Source organism: Mustela nigripes, chromosome 13 (assembly GCF_022355385.1).
Source record: "Mustela nigripes isolate SB6536 chromosome 13, MUSNIG.SB6536, whole genome shotgun sequence".
NCBI classification, from domain to species: domain Eukaryota; kingdom Metazoa; phylum Chordata; class Mammalia; order Carnivora; family Mustelidae; genus Mustela; species Mustela nigripes.
This window is the reverse complement of record NC_081569.1, coordinates 27,943,510-27,957,971: the sequence shown is the minus strand read 5'-3', so window position 1 is coordinate 27,957,971 and position 14,462 is coordinate 27,943,510. Positions and strand designations below refer to the sequence as shown.

The 14,462-nt window shown below is 55.8% G+C and overlaps 1 protein-coding gene across 1 annotated transcript in view; it reads right to left on the bottom strand.

The window, feature by feature from the left end:
- Positions 1-14,462, bottom strand: part of PSTPIP1 (proline-serine-threonine phosphatase interacting protein 1) — a 47,853-nt gene that overhangs the window by 22,865 nt on the left and 10,526 nt on the right. Inside the window, exons 2-3 of the mRNA XM_059371766.1 lie at positions 4,291-4,391; positions 3,838-3,912 (exon numbers count right to left, since the gene is read on the bottom strand). Coding sequence (XP_059227749.1) covers positions 3,838-3,912; positions 4,291-4,391 — 176 coding nt within the window. The remainder of the gene's footprint in view (positions 1-3,837; positions 3,913-4,290; positions 4,392-14,462) is intronic.

Genomic DNA, 14,462 nt, shown 5'->3' with positions numbered 1-14,462 from the left:
AGAGGACGCCTGATGGGACGAAGGCCTGCCTCCCTCCCACTAACGCCTCAGCATGTCTTCATTCTCTGAGTTCAAAAGAGAGATCATGAAAAAAAAAAAAAAAATCCCTTCTGACAGGAAAACCACAGCATTTTAGGCTGTGACAAGAGCAGGTGAGGCGGGGATTCAAACCCACATGGCTGGAGGAGGTATCCTGACTTGTGGCAACAACCCCGGGGCTCACGGGAAGTAGGCCCCAGGACTGCCAGCCTTGATTTCCTTTCATTTCCAGAACCCCTACCCTGTGGCACCTCAGGACCCTACCTGGGGCAAGGGGAGCAAGACAGGATGGGTAGGACTGCGCAGGGTAGAAATGAGAGCAGCCGCCAGAGCAAAGGCCTGGAGGCTGGAAGGGAGGGTCAAGGTGAATTTTCTGAGCCGACTATGCAGCTTAAACCGTATGGATAAGCCCGTCACCCGCGAAATGAGGTCTTCAAAGTGCACTGAAAGGGCTTGCGAGGCTCCCTCAGTGCGGGTCTTCTCGGGGCATTCTCTGTTCCACAGCCCAGCGGGGGCGTTAGCTAAGGCAACAGGCAGAGGAGGAGGAGGCGGTGGCTACTGTCAGAAATGGTGTGAAACAGAGCCGTGACCTCCTGTCAGCATACAGGACTGCGCCTCCAGGCCCTAGCGAGCTTTCTGGCCTGAGGTCAGAGGATCGTGAAGAAATGCTGTCCCTTCAGGCAGCAGAAGAGGCCAGGGAGGCTGGCCCTCTCTGCCTCTCTGCTCTCACTGGGCTTCTCCTGAGGTCACTTAACTCCTCAGCTTGCATCTCCCCATTTGCTCCTGTCTAGCCTGTGCACCCCCAGTCCTCTACTTGACCCCCAAGGAACTAAGGGAAAGCATCCCATGGGACCTAGAAAGGGGGGTGGCCATGGCAAGGCTGGTTGCTGCACCCCACCAGGTGATGAGCCCTAATGGGCTGAACAGCCAGGCCATTCCCAGGGGCCAACCCCAACACACCTCCCAGTCTCCAGGACAATAAGGAAGTGACCCATGTTGTCATGGCTATCCTTCAGGGAGCCCTCCGGGTTGGTGCTTGGACAGAGTGACCTGGCTCAATCCAAGACTCTAACAGTCACACAAAGCTGAGTGTTTGGGAGGACTTCCTGGAGGAGGTGGAGCAGAAGGCCCTAGATGCAAGTGTTTTAAGGCAAATGATCGGGTAGGTTCCCCACAGTGTGCTGGAGAGAGTCTAGCTTTGGGATAGTGGGGCCATTTATTTTATGTTATTTTTAGATTTTTGAATCCACCTAACTCAGCAGGGCATGGCACGCACATCATTTAGGTGCTCCATAAACGCTTGCTGACTAAATGAATGGATGCTGGATGCTTGGCCCACCCTTAAAGAAAGGAAGGACTGCACGGTCTCACTAGTCTTAGTACATGCCACGTGGCTCAATAGCAACACTTACTGAGCACCTAGTATGTGCAGACAGCCCACTTGGGAGCTGCATAGGACATGACCCTAAGGCAGGCAGCAGGTGAACCGGGTGGGGACGGTTCAACCCCTGCCCCTCTTGCCCACTGGCTTTGAATGTTCCCCAACTTTGCCCACCTCCAGCAAGTCCTCCGGCAGGAAAGTGTCTCCCCTTCCTCTCCGCCTCTCCCAGGAGGTGCCCTCCCCAGGCCACCCTGCTCAGACCACCACAGCCTGATGGCAGAGTCGGGGCCATGGTTGTTCTCACCCACCATTCCATCTGTTGTGGAAACCTGCGTGCTGGGCTGTGGAGCCCCCATGCTGGGTCAGCTGTGCCATGAGACCTGGTACTCCCAACCTGGGCTCCAGCCCCCCCTTGGTAAGCAGAAGGCAGGCCCTGTCTCTACTCCTTGCTCTGGTCTGGGGCTCTACCACTGATGCTCCCACTTGGACCAAGGCTGCCCTTCCAGTGATGCTGGCCTCTGGCTTTTTGGGCCAGGGAGGGGTTGGGCCTTAAAGGAAATGGCTAGGTTGCCTGGTCAGGCTACTCGGCCCTAAACCAAGTAGGGCGAGCCCAGTTTGTCTGACATACACGGGTGCCTATAAGACTGGCAAGAAGCCACTGTTGATTGAGCACTGCCTTGACCCGGTTCTCTCTGTTTGACACGGTGATTCCAGGACACCTCCCAAGGGCAACTCCGCTTTCACAGCCCAACACAAGACTCAGAGGGGCAGTGACCACCCCATGGTCACACCACACAGGAGGGCAGTAGACCTTGCCCCACTTGGCCTCTTATAGCCATGCAGGGGATCGTGACTGCCCAGACTGTTGCCCCCCACACACACACACACTTCCTAGTCCTACAGTGGGGCAAGATGCTGTGTCCCTCCCTCCCTTTCCCGCCATCCACCAGGATCTCCTTCCATTTTGTTCTCTCTGTCAATTGCTTCTCCTTCCCTATTTAAGTGCCCAGTGACTCACAGGCTTCTGAGTGTGAGTGTGCCTCACACGGCTCACCTCCAGCCTATCACAGTCCTGCCCGGAGCACCCTGTCCCCCCACCCCCAGTGGGTCTCCTCTCTTTCTGGGAAGGTTCTCCTTTTCCATCTGGCTTGGGTGGCTAAGAGGTGGGCGGGGACGCCTCCTGGGTCATACTCTCTCAATCCCTCTTCCCCAGAAAAGGCGAAGAAGGTTTTATCAGACTTCCATTCATTCCTTACCAGGTCGTGAGCCCTCCTTGAACCCAGTCTGCGTCCAGCCCCAGCCCTGCCCTGTTTCTCTGCACAAAGTGGGCAGAGGAGAACCCAACGCAACCTGCCCCCAGTCACACAGTTCGCAAAGGCCAAGTGGGGACAGGCGCTCATGCATTCTTACTTCTGGGGCTGTGTTCATGCTTTCTGGGCCCATGCACAGACCTTTGGGCATTAAGTGTTAATCTTCCCTGGCCCACACTACTTCTAAAACTTCCTCTAGCTCTTCCCATAGCTTCTCTGGCTCCTGTTTGGAAGCAGGAACCAGCCAGGGTCCCCTGTGTCTTTAGAAGACCCGAGAGTGTTGTGTATTCAGGGCGCTCAAATGAGGGAACTTGGTGCCAGGTTTTGGAACCACTTTCCTTGTGCAGAGCCAGATGCTGACTAGCTTGACCTCTGGGGGAGCAGCGGCAGGCTCTGCAGGTGGGGGCTCCTGGACAGAAGGTCCTGACCCAGGGGGAGAGTTCACACCTTCCCAAGGGCTGCCTTGGGAAGAAAGTTCTTCAGCTGCCCTCCAATCCTCACGCTCTCCCAGTCTGCACACAGGGACCCAGGCCTCGGGGCTGGAGAAGAACCTTGTTTCACAGCATCATCAACCACCCCCCTTGCCTCCCCTCCAAGCCAGGCCTGAGCTGAGCCTCTGGACCTCATGAGTCCTTTGAGGAAGGTTACGTTATTCTTCTGCCCTCTGTCAAGGAAATGGAAGCAGGGAGAGTGTCAGGCAGCAGCCTGACCCAGCCAATGATCACACAGCTGGCAGGTAAGGACATGTCCTGCCGCTGTCCCTGCTCACACCTCTCTCCTTGATGCTCGGCCTAAGCCAAGGCAGCACGGGGCACGGGTGACCAGGGGAGGCCGTGTCACCTGGCTCTCAGGACTTGGGTGGAGGCTACCCAGATGCTGAAGGCTGTGCCACAAACACCAGAGGACAGACGGCCTCTGTCCCCTGCCCACAGCCTTCTTGGCATTCAGACAGCTGGGTTTACCCCACACAAAACCTGACCTCACCCAGAATCCCCCGCCCCCGAGGGAGTTGTTCTCCAGGCATCTCTGCCCTGGAGCCATCCAGACCCTTCCTGGGCCGCCTCACTCCAACCCATCCCAGGGAGCCCAGGGGACGGGACCTCTTACTTGATCTCTGTCTGGCCACCTGCCTTCCGGGCGATCTGCACCAGCTCCTTGCCATAGCGCTCCTCGGCTTGGGCCCTGCAGGAACAAAGCGCCGGCTCCGTGTCCCCCTTGCTTCTGGCCTCAGCGACCCCTGTACATCTGTGCTGGAAACTGAGGGTCCACCCAGTCGGCTTCTGCGGGCCCTGCAGGCTCCTCCTTGAGAACGTTAAGTCCCAGCCCTTCTTTGAAATAAATGTTAGCCAAATACCTGCGCATTTGGGGGGGGTGTCAGATTCTTGGCCAACCGAGGGGAGTCCCAGGCTGGGAAAGGCAGGAAAGCCACACTCCCAGGGATTGGGGGGGGTGGGGGGTGGGGAATGTTTTCCTGACGTTAGCTTGGCTGGGAGGGGGAGGCTGCTGCTTCCACAGCCCCCGCCGCGCCCCCTGCAGGCCCCCACCTGGTGTCTGGCTCACCTCTGCCTCAGCAGCTCCTCCACGTCCTTGCACATCTTCCTGCCATCCAGCAGCCTCTGCAGCAGCACCTCGTAGCCTGTGTGGGCTGTGAAGTCCCTGCACTGGAACACGGAACAGAGGGGCGCCTGAGGGCGGGCGGGGCAACGACCCCACTGTCGCCTCCAGGGAACGTCTCCCTGCAGCGACCCGGGCCTGACCTACCAGCCGCCTCCCCCACGCCCCCGCTCAAGGGCCGGGGCTTGGCTTCGCGCAGGCGCACAGCAGGGCCCTGTCCGTGGACGCACGGGGTGTTGAGCCCACCCGCGATTAGAGCTCCCAATCCAGGACCGCAGCAAGTCCAACACGAGATGGCCGTGGAAGGGCCCCCCTCCAGGGCCCGGGGATGACAGCCTTGCAGGGTGTCCCGCACGGCTTGCTGCTGTCACATTCCCCATAACCCTATCATCTCCCTGGTCCAAGGGAGCAAACCAAGGCACAGGTGGGAGAGGCTGCCGACAGGGACGCCGCTGCCTTGAACTCAGGCTGTCCGGCTCGATCCACGCTCTCCACCTCAACACCACATGGCTTCTGCAGCATCAGCACCAGATGTTTCTTGATGGTCAACTGTGTGCCATTTGCACGCCAGACTCTGTGTGTGGACTCAGGGAATCCTCTCGAACCCGCAGGGTGAGGTGGGCATGGAGAGCGACCTCCGCCGCCAGAAGGCGCGCACACCCTAACACACACCTAGAATCCCTGGCACATGCTAGCACCCTAGGGCCAGCCATCAAGCAAGACCGTGGGGAAAGGGGCATCTTGAAGAATTCTCCTGGCCACAGCTGGCCCTCCGACCAGGCACTTGCGCAGACTATCCTGGTGCTCCCAACCGGTCAGATTCTCCTTTCTCAGCCCTGGAATGGATTTTTGAGCTGCTGCTTCTGGAAGCTGGGGAAGGGAGGTCATACTTCCAGGGTCTCCTAGGACATCCCCCCGGGTCTGAGGAGTGGGTCTTAGGGCCAGGCTGCACACAAGGCTGGCTGGCAGGGGAGGGAGATCCAGAAAGCGGTGAAACATTAAGCTGAGAGCTGGGTCTTCCTGCATCTGTGACCTGAGCCTGGCTCCAGCGTCCATGCTTGAGGAAGGACCCCTACCCCCACTCCTAACCCCCTGGATGCTAGGCCAAGCAACTGTAAATTGAGACAAGCCCTGAGATTCAGCTCCTAGTCTGTCTTCTTTTCCATCTGCATGGACCACCCCACCCAGAGCCTCGGAGACTAGAGAAACAGTCTGCTTTCCTGAACATACGTATCATAACTCCATCTCAGACACAGTGAATCAGTGGGATCACAACCCTGGGGGAGGCAAGTCTAGCCCACCTTAGAGTCAAGAGCTGATGGTGCATCTTTCCCTGCCCTGTGCCTCTCCTCGAATGCTCTGTGTGGGTATGTAGGGAGAGGCAGGAGAGAAGTCTAAAGCCAGGAGAACTTCCCACAGGAAGAGTCATTCGAGCCAGTTTCTAGGAGGGAAGGTGTTGTTCTTCGAGGTATAAGTAGAATCAGACATGGTAGGAAGTTCAGAGATTGCACAAATTGCCAGCTCTCCCTCAGCAAATTCAAAACAGTGAAATTTCCAGGCCTATAGGATATATAGGACTCCAAGTTTATGCCCTCCTCCATAAGCATTCCTGGAAAGTCCTGAGGCCCAGGCTGCCTACTGGGTATCAAGCAGTGCTCATGGGCCCTGCTGGCTATTCAGGGCCCCAGCAGAAAGAAATCATCCCCAGGACCCCTGCCAGACTGTCCTGGGTCAGGCGTCAGCCCCCACATTTGGGCTGGTGTGGTTGGGCCAGGCTTTCATTTCTCTGGCTTTTCTGAGTGGCCATTTGCCCACTAACTAGCCAGCAGACCAGGGCTTTCTGCCTCTTGGCCCCTGCCCTCCCTCCAAAGCCAGCTGTCAGAAGGTCGTGACAGCTGGGGAAGGGGAGGAATCTGGAGCCTCGGCCTCCTGTCCTCTCCCCAGCAGGGAGGCACCCTGAGCTGGACACCAGTGCTTTCAGGGCCCAGTTCCACAGACCACCAAACTAGGAAGCATCTTGTCCAGTGCCCCTCAGTCCTCAGGGAGGCTGAGGCCCTGAGAAGGGAAGAACCGACTTTAGGAAGCCCAGGCAGAGGCAGGAAAAGCGTGTGGACTTGCAGGGGACCTGTTGCTGCTCCACGAAGCCTGGGAGAGCCAGAAGTAGCCACCCGGCCCCTCTTCCTCCCCCTGTCCCCCACCCTGCAGCAGGACGCTCTGCTCTACCCTTCCAAGGACCCTGGTCCCAGCTCTACAGGGGTGCCTTCCATCTTTATGGAGCTGCTCAGAGTGAAAAGACAAGCAAAACCAAACCTACATTGGCCATTCCGTAGGAGGCAGAAAGCTGGATCCCCAGGAGCTCAGGTCCCCCAAGTGCCGCAGGCTCCAAAAGGGTGTTCAGCCTTTGCTCAGAGCAACAGTGGTGTCAGCAGCCTCTGTGGCCAAGTGAGCCATGGTCACAAGCGATGAGACTGTTCTGAGGAAGTGCCTCGTTCCGTGGGGGCTGCTCCCTCCCAGCACTACACCCCTCCCCCAGCCTGCACCCTCCTCCTCACCCCTACCCCACCACCTCCTCCAGGGAATGAGGCTGCTCAAGCTGCTGTTGAGGAAATGAATGAACCAATCATTCAATTAAATAATCAATCAGTTCTGTAAGTTCATAATCCAGGCCCCACCACACATCACCCCTGCCGGAGCCCCCTGGCCTTCCTCCCCAGCAACCCACCCAGCTCCACCCTCTAAGTGCCAAGGGCTCGCTGCAAGTCTCTCTCCTTCACTGGCTCACAGGTTCACAGTGCAGAAGCTACCAGGCAGGGCCTCGCTCCTCCTCCTTCTACCCACAGCCTCTGTTGCCCGAAACCCACCCATGGCCGTGATCTTAGTGAAATTATGGGGTCTAGGAGCCACACACTAGAAACATCACAGCGGTTTTCTTTTTTCTTTTTTTTAAGATTTTATTTATTTATTTGTCAGAGAGAGAGCACGAGCACAACCCAGGGGTGGGGCAGAGAGAGAGGGAAAAGCCAACTCCCAGCTCTCTGGGGAGCCCAACGCAGAGCTCGATCCCAGGACCCTGAGATCATGACCTGAGCTGAAGGCAGATGCTTAACCGACTGAGCCACCCCATCATAGCGTTTTGCTTATTGAAAATGCCTCTCACTCACGGAGGTGAGGACAGTGACAAGGAGACCCACGGAGGGGAAGTGACGGCCCAAGATCTCTCAAGGGGTAAAGGTCAGAATCTGGGCTGTGAACCCAGGCCCACCTCTCCCCCAGGCCACATACCTACGTCAGTCATTCACAAGATAACCAGCACTGTTTTTCATTTTGAAAAGTCAAAAAATCATTTTGAAAGATCACTTTTGAAAATGATGACTCAAATTCTTTCCAGCTTAAATCAAAGCTGTATTTTGGGCTATCGTTCCATTCCCATGGATTCCCAGAGACAGGGTCTGAGCCCAGGCCGGGTCAGGGGAGCTCTTCCCTGGAGAGGGGCCGTGCTGGCTCCACAGATGAGCACACCGGGAAGCAGTGAACAGCCAGAATCCGGGCCTGGCCTGGTGACACCCCAGGGCAGTTCACCCCAGGGAGGGTGCCAGGTGTTGAGAAGCCACAGTCCCCTCCTTTAGAAGGCTTGCTCAAGCCAGGTGTGGGAGCCTAGGCCATCACACTGTGTGGCCATGCTGGGGCTCCCTTCCCCCCAGCAAAGCCAAATCAGAACAGCAGGAAGTCTCCCGAGGCTCTAGAAGGAAGTGCTCAGGGGAGACCCGAGCAGGTGGAAGCCTATTCCTACCTCAGCCTTCAGGCAGTGTGGCCCAGGTGCCCCTTGCTGTCCAGGGAAGCGCAGCGGCTTCCTTCTCCAGGCAGTTCTACCTGTCAGCCATTGCCCTGGTCCTGCCATGGCCCCACTGGGTAGATAGAAAGACAGTCTTTGCACCTACCACGACTTCCCCCTTTTCTTACCCATATCACCCTTTGGTGGCTGCAGGGGCTAGACCACAAAGACCAGGGCCTGAGGAATTTGGTGGGATTTGGTTTCCTCATTTAGGAAGTGGGGACAGAGGTCAACCTCTCCCCTCTGCCCTGACAACCTGTTCCTCTAGGGAACAGCCCCCTCAGGGCAGACCGAGGCTGCTGAGTCAGGGAGGTGCCTGAGAAAACTGTCTGAGAAACAGTCCAGACTCTGGCAGACTAGCTTTGGGTTCACATCTCGGGTCATTCTCCCTCTGGCAGGAAAGGGGGCCCAACAGTTCCCAGCACCTGAGGTGTTCTGAGAAGTCATGAAATGATGTGCACAGCTCAGAACGGTGAACAGAGAGCACAGCATGTCGGGTACAAGGCTGAGGATTATTACCCCCATTTTACAGGTGAGGAAGATGGAAAGCAGGGAGGTCACCTAATGTGCCTTGGGGACAGGCGGGATTTGAAGCCAGCTCTCCCAGGCCAAGATCTTAGCTCTTCACCTCCCAGTCTCACGCCTCTCTGCAACTCCCCAAGCTCAGTGGCTGCTGGGCAAGTGGTGTTCTCCAGGCGCTGCCCTGTCCCTGCCTGCCTGTCACCACCAGGCAGAGGTGTGAAAGGGGTTGGCGCATCTAGGAACCGGCCAATGTTCTTCCTGGGGCCCAAGTGAAGGGCTGTGGAAGGGAACTGGGAAGAGCAGCTTTGGGACTTTCCATGTTCGTGAGAACTACCTGACAGGGAGGGAGGAGCCGCCACAGGGGGCCTCGTGGAGCCAACTGCTGGGTGCACTTCGAGGGGTCAGAGGTGGACAGCTGCAGGGAGCAGAGTAGGTCATCCTTGGGGGGACAGGCTCACCAAACAACCAGGAGAGAAAGGGCTACCCCGGGGGGCCTCTGCCACCTGCTGCACCACCACCAGCTCCCAGAGCTCCAGGGAAATAAGACTTTTAACCCCTTTAGAGTCACAGACCTCAGAGCCCACCCTGTCTGAGGAGACACCGTAAGCAGTGGTTATGGAGAGAACATGGCAAGTGAAGAAACGGGCCCGTCCGTTCCCCATTGTCCCCACTGTAGGCTTCCCATGTGGAGTCTGGAGACCGGGAGTGTTCAACTGAACAAGAGAGTGAAACTCTGACATTAAGGTTGAACTGGAGTGAGTTATACAGAGACTAGAAAAGGACTAGAAAAACTCTAACACATGCCCAGGCATGGGGAAGGGAGAGCCAACAGCAGCTTTAGAAGGTGGAAGAGAGAAAAATTAAGTTGCTGGCTTGTCCCCTACCAGGCTCAAAAACCATTTTGTAAAATGTTAACCATTTCTTGTTGAAAATCTTTCTAATGTCTGACATGCTATTGGGTTGATGGGCTCTTCATTCTTTTTTAATTTTTAAAATTTTTTAATTTTTTAAAAAAGATATTATGTGTTTATTTGACAGAGAGAGACACAGTGAGAGAGGGAACACAGGCAGGGGCAGTGGGAGAGGAAGAAGCAGGCTTCCCGCCCAGCAGGGAGCACGATGCAGGGCTTGATCCCACACCCTGGTGACCTGAACTGAAGGCCGTTGCTTAAAGACTGAGCCACTTAAGTTCCCCCATTCTTTTTTTAGACTTAAAAAAAAAAAAAAAAAAATCACCTTTTATCCGTGGGAGAGGAGACAGGAGACTAGACTCACTCTTCTCATCCCAGATGCCCCAGAAGGCTGGGACAGCTGTCGGAGCAGGCATTTGGGGCGGCACAGTCCCAGTGTCACAGAATTGACCTCTGCGGCCAGCATGCCTCCTGAGTTTGCTTACTGGCAACTATTTACTGGTGCTTGTCTTCTGTGGACTGAGAAGACAACTGGAAGTAGTGAGCACTGAGCTCTCCAGGAGGCAGCTCCCTGAAGGCGAGAAGTGGGTCTGTTTCTCTACTGGTTCCCAGAGCCCAGCATCTGCAGCACAAATACATTGGACCAAACAAATGTCTGAGGGAAGCCCTTGAGAGGATGTGGCTTTATGACTACTGGCTCAGGAGAAGTCCTATGGGGAGGACCAGATCATTGGCTTGCACTGCAATGACTCATTACCCAACACCTTTACATAAGCCAGACAGACTCATGCCCTCTACTTTTTAAACTATTGTTCTCTTCATTGTACAGACAAGGAAACTGAGGCTCAGGTTGGGTCAGTCCATGAGTAGCAGCAGGGCCCTTTCCACTGCCCTACAGCTACACCTCACAGTGGGGATCATCTCCACTATTCATAGTTGGCAAATTGAGGAAGGCAAAGGACCAAAAACCCAGGTATGGCTTGGATGGTTGGGTGGAGAGATGGATGGCCAGAGACTTCAGTAAGCAAGCTACTTGCTTCCCTAGAGTATCCAGGGGAGGTTGGGTGAAGAGAGGGTCCCAAACCCAGGCACTCAAGAAATCACTGAGGCCTGTAGGCCTTTGTGGGGCCATCAGGAGCATAGGGAGAGTCTGTGGCTGGGGTCCCTGCCGGGACTCTTGGGAGTAGAGGGAGGGAGGCCATCTCCAGATCGGCACAAGGAAGAGCTTCCCAAGAGCCCAGCTGGTCCCAGATATGGTTGCACAGGGCCAGTTGCTGAGCAGGTGGAGAGCACCCCCCCCCCCCACAGGTTAAGGATTCCACAGGGAGGGTGAGCTGGGTCAAAGTGTCCTTGACCCAAGGATAGGAGGGGTTCATGCATAAGCCAATAACTGTGGGGTGATTTACAGCTTTTCTAAGATGGCCCAGGGTAGGTGCCAGAGGGACAGCCATAAAGGCAAAGACGGACTTTTATTTTTAAAGAAAAAAAGCACACTGAATGCAGTTCGATGAGTGACCCTGGGTTCAGCTGCGCTGACAGGAGCTGGAGATTAGAAATGAGTTTCCAGAGGATTCCAGCTTTCCACTGAGCCCCAGCCTCCCTGGGGCCTTCAGGGCCCCTGACCCAAGCAGCCAAACAACAGAGCAGCCCTGCTGGCTGGGGCCCCTCCCCACATGGCCAGGGGTCACCCCGTGCCTTCCAGGGGCCCGTCAAGGCCCTGCGAACTTTCAGATCCTCCCAGGAATCCCACCTCACCAGGTGTGGGGTGAACACCAGAAGAGGGCCTCCTGTGTATGGGCCAGTAAGGGGAAGGGGCGCTTAGCTCAGTGAAACTGACGTTGGGTGCTGGAGGAAAACAAGGATGAGAGGGTTTATGCAACTAGTCCAGGCCCGGTCAGCACTTGCGTGGGCAGGCCTAACTTTCCACCAGAATCCAGCTGGTCTGAAAGTTGTGTGCTTTTAAATAAACCTCCTCAGGGGCGCCAGGGTGGCTCAGTGGGTTAAGCCGCTGCCTTCGGCTCGGGTCATGATCTCAGGGTCCTGGGATCGAGTCCCGCATCGGGCTCTCTGCTCGGCAGGGAGATTGGTTCCCTCTCTCTCTCTCTCTCTCTGCCTGCCTCTCCATCGACTTGTGATCTCTGTCTGTCAAATAAATAAATAAAATCTTTAATAAATAAATAAATAAATAAATAAATAAATAAATAAACCTCCTCAGATTAGCAGGAAGGGAAGATCTCCTGCAATCGCACTCCCCTCCCCCCAAGTCGGTGAGGCCCTGCCCACTTCCCCTTCCCTCTCTCAAGTCTTAAAGGCCCAGCTCACCACCCCCCAACTTTTTCTTCCTGCTTTATGAAACCAAAACGTGCAGAAAAAGTAGAACAGGGGAGGGACCGGGAGTGAACACCAGTCCAGGCAGGGTTACGCAGATGGGAATGAGCCCCTGGGGTTCAGGAGATGGGAGGTCAGTCTCCCAGAGCTCTGACTGGTCCTAGTGAGACTTGAGCAGCTGTCTGAAGAGGGAGCCTGAAGCCAGCTGGAGGAGAGACTCAGGAGCACGTGTGGGGGCTTCCCAGGAAGGAAGGGGATCCAGGGTTCCCTTTCAGGCTTCAAGTTCAGAGGAAGGGAGCTGGGTGGGATGCAGGACTTAGAGGCCAGTGCTCTAAATATTTTGTAACATCGAATCCTCAGAAACCCCTGGAACGTCAGGACGGTGCCATAATTATCACCCCACCTTATGGAGGAGCATGTGAGGCTCAGCAAGGTGAATGACGTGCTCAGGTCACACGGTTCCTCTATCGCCCCCACCACGCTGATTTGGCAGCGGGGCTCCCTTGATCTAGCACTCGGTGGAGTAGGAAGCAGATCTGAGTGGGCAAGGGTGGGTCAGAGAAGCAGTGGGACGCAGAGGATGGTTGACGGAGGAAAGGAGCCATACCAGACCCTGAGCCCCGGAGGGGATGGACCCCTTCAGCAAGGACAGGCACTGTCCAGCCCCCGCCCATGGCGGGCCACACGGGGCTCCTTGCCACACAGGCTTCAGCTTGTGGTGAGCAGCCAGAAACCAGAGGCTGGCCCTAAAGGCCCACCTACTTTTCCTGCACAACCTGTTCTCCAAGTGTCACCCCTCCCACACTGCCTACCCCTCCCAGGGGAGGCCCCATGGAACCCCACCACAGGAGGAAGTCCAGGCAGCAGGACGTGGCAAGAGTTCAGGCATTGGATTCTAGTCCCGGACAGTTTCATACACACAGTCAGTGTGACCTTGGGCAAGTTACTTAACCTCCTGAGCACAGAGTCCCTCCTCCGTAAAATGAATGTGAACCTACCGCCCACCTCTGGGCTGGAATACATGGAAGAGTCCAACAGCGGGCCTCTAACACTGAATGTGTTCCTGGAAAACGGTGCCCACAGTGATGAGGACATATTAGGTCAAAGAAAGGAAATCGAAAATGGGAGCTAGGTTTGAATCTGGGCTGGAACACTTGTTTGGACTGGTGGCTTCTAATTTCTCGGACTCAATTTTTTTTTAATTTGTAAAATGGGAAGAACAATTGGCCCATGGGCTCTTGCAGGGGTGACAAGGAGTGTCTTTGTGGCTGTGAATGCTCCTCTCTGGGGCGTGAGACTTGCTCAGGAGACAGAGATGGAGGCCTGGAGTGGCAGAGATGGTCCATGGCCACAACCACACCCTTTCCCGAAGGCAGGGACACACCCCTGCAGCCTCTGCAGAAAGCCCTTTGGCCTCTGCCGGCCTTGGCAGGTTCTAGGTCTCAGCAATGACCCTGGGCTCTGGTTGCAAAGCTCTCTAAGCCTGTGTACAAGCTGGGCCTCTGCTCCTGAACGGGGTCTGCACATGAAGCTCCTTGCCCCGATGAGGCCTTTAATGGACATATTGCCAAGTCTCTATCTTCTAACCACAAACCTCAGTTTAATACAGACAAGAGGCCAGAGGTTCAAAGAGAAGAGGGACTCATCAGGGCCACTCTGTGAATGCAGTAGACTTAAAGCAGGGCATTGGGTTCTAAAGGCAGCGTGACAGAAAAAGATGGTGCCCTCCAAGGAAGGGTTCTGTGTTGGAGACTGGGAAATCACTTTACGGTGCCCAATACAGCCATGTGTGCCTCTGGCGTAGAGCCATGCTACAGGAAAATTCATCTCTAAATAGAGCAAGATGCTCCCCCAGACCCTGAAGTGCTGGCCTACTTGAGGGACCCCTGGGCAAGCTGAGATCATATATGGTTTAACTTTCCCTATAGGCCACTGGGAAGTCTGGGGCCAGAAGTTTCAATTTTCAAAGGCTCCTCAGGTCCAGGCAGACCAAGACCAAGGCAAGGGCAGACATCAGTTCCCTGCAGGACGTTCCCACAATCCACCGAGGAACTCGGCGACCCGGCCGGTGTTCCTTAAGAGTGAGAGCCAGTGGGACCTCAAGGAAGCCCAGGAAGCCAGAAGGTATGGCAACTACAGAGAGGATCCCGCCATCTGGTGCTGGTGCCCGTAAGGACTATCACTCTGACATGGAAGCGGGTAGAAATTGACCCTGGGATTAAAGGAACAAATGTGGCCAATACCAGAACAGGAAAACCAGACTCTCTAAGGAGGGGGTTTCTCCAATGTGCCAGGCTGGGAGAGTTACGGAAGGTTTGTCAGAGACTGGTGGCCAGTCCAGGCTGGGCAGCCACAGGAAGGCTCAAACCTCAGCTTCCTCACATATAAAATGGGAACAATAAAAACACTTCCACAGGGGTGCCTGGATGGCTCAGTGGCTTAAGCCTCTGCCTTTAGCTCAGGTCATGATCTCTGGGTCCTGGGATCGAGCCCCTCAGGGGGCTCTCTGCTCAGCAGAGAGCCTG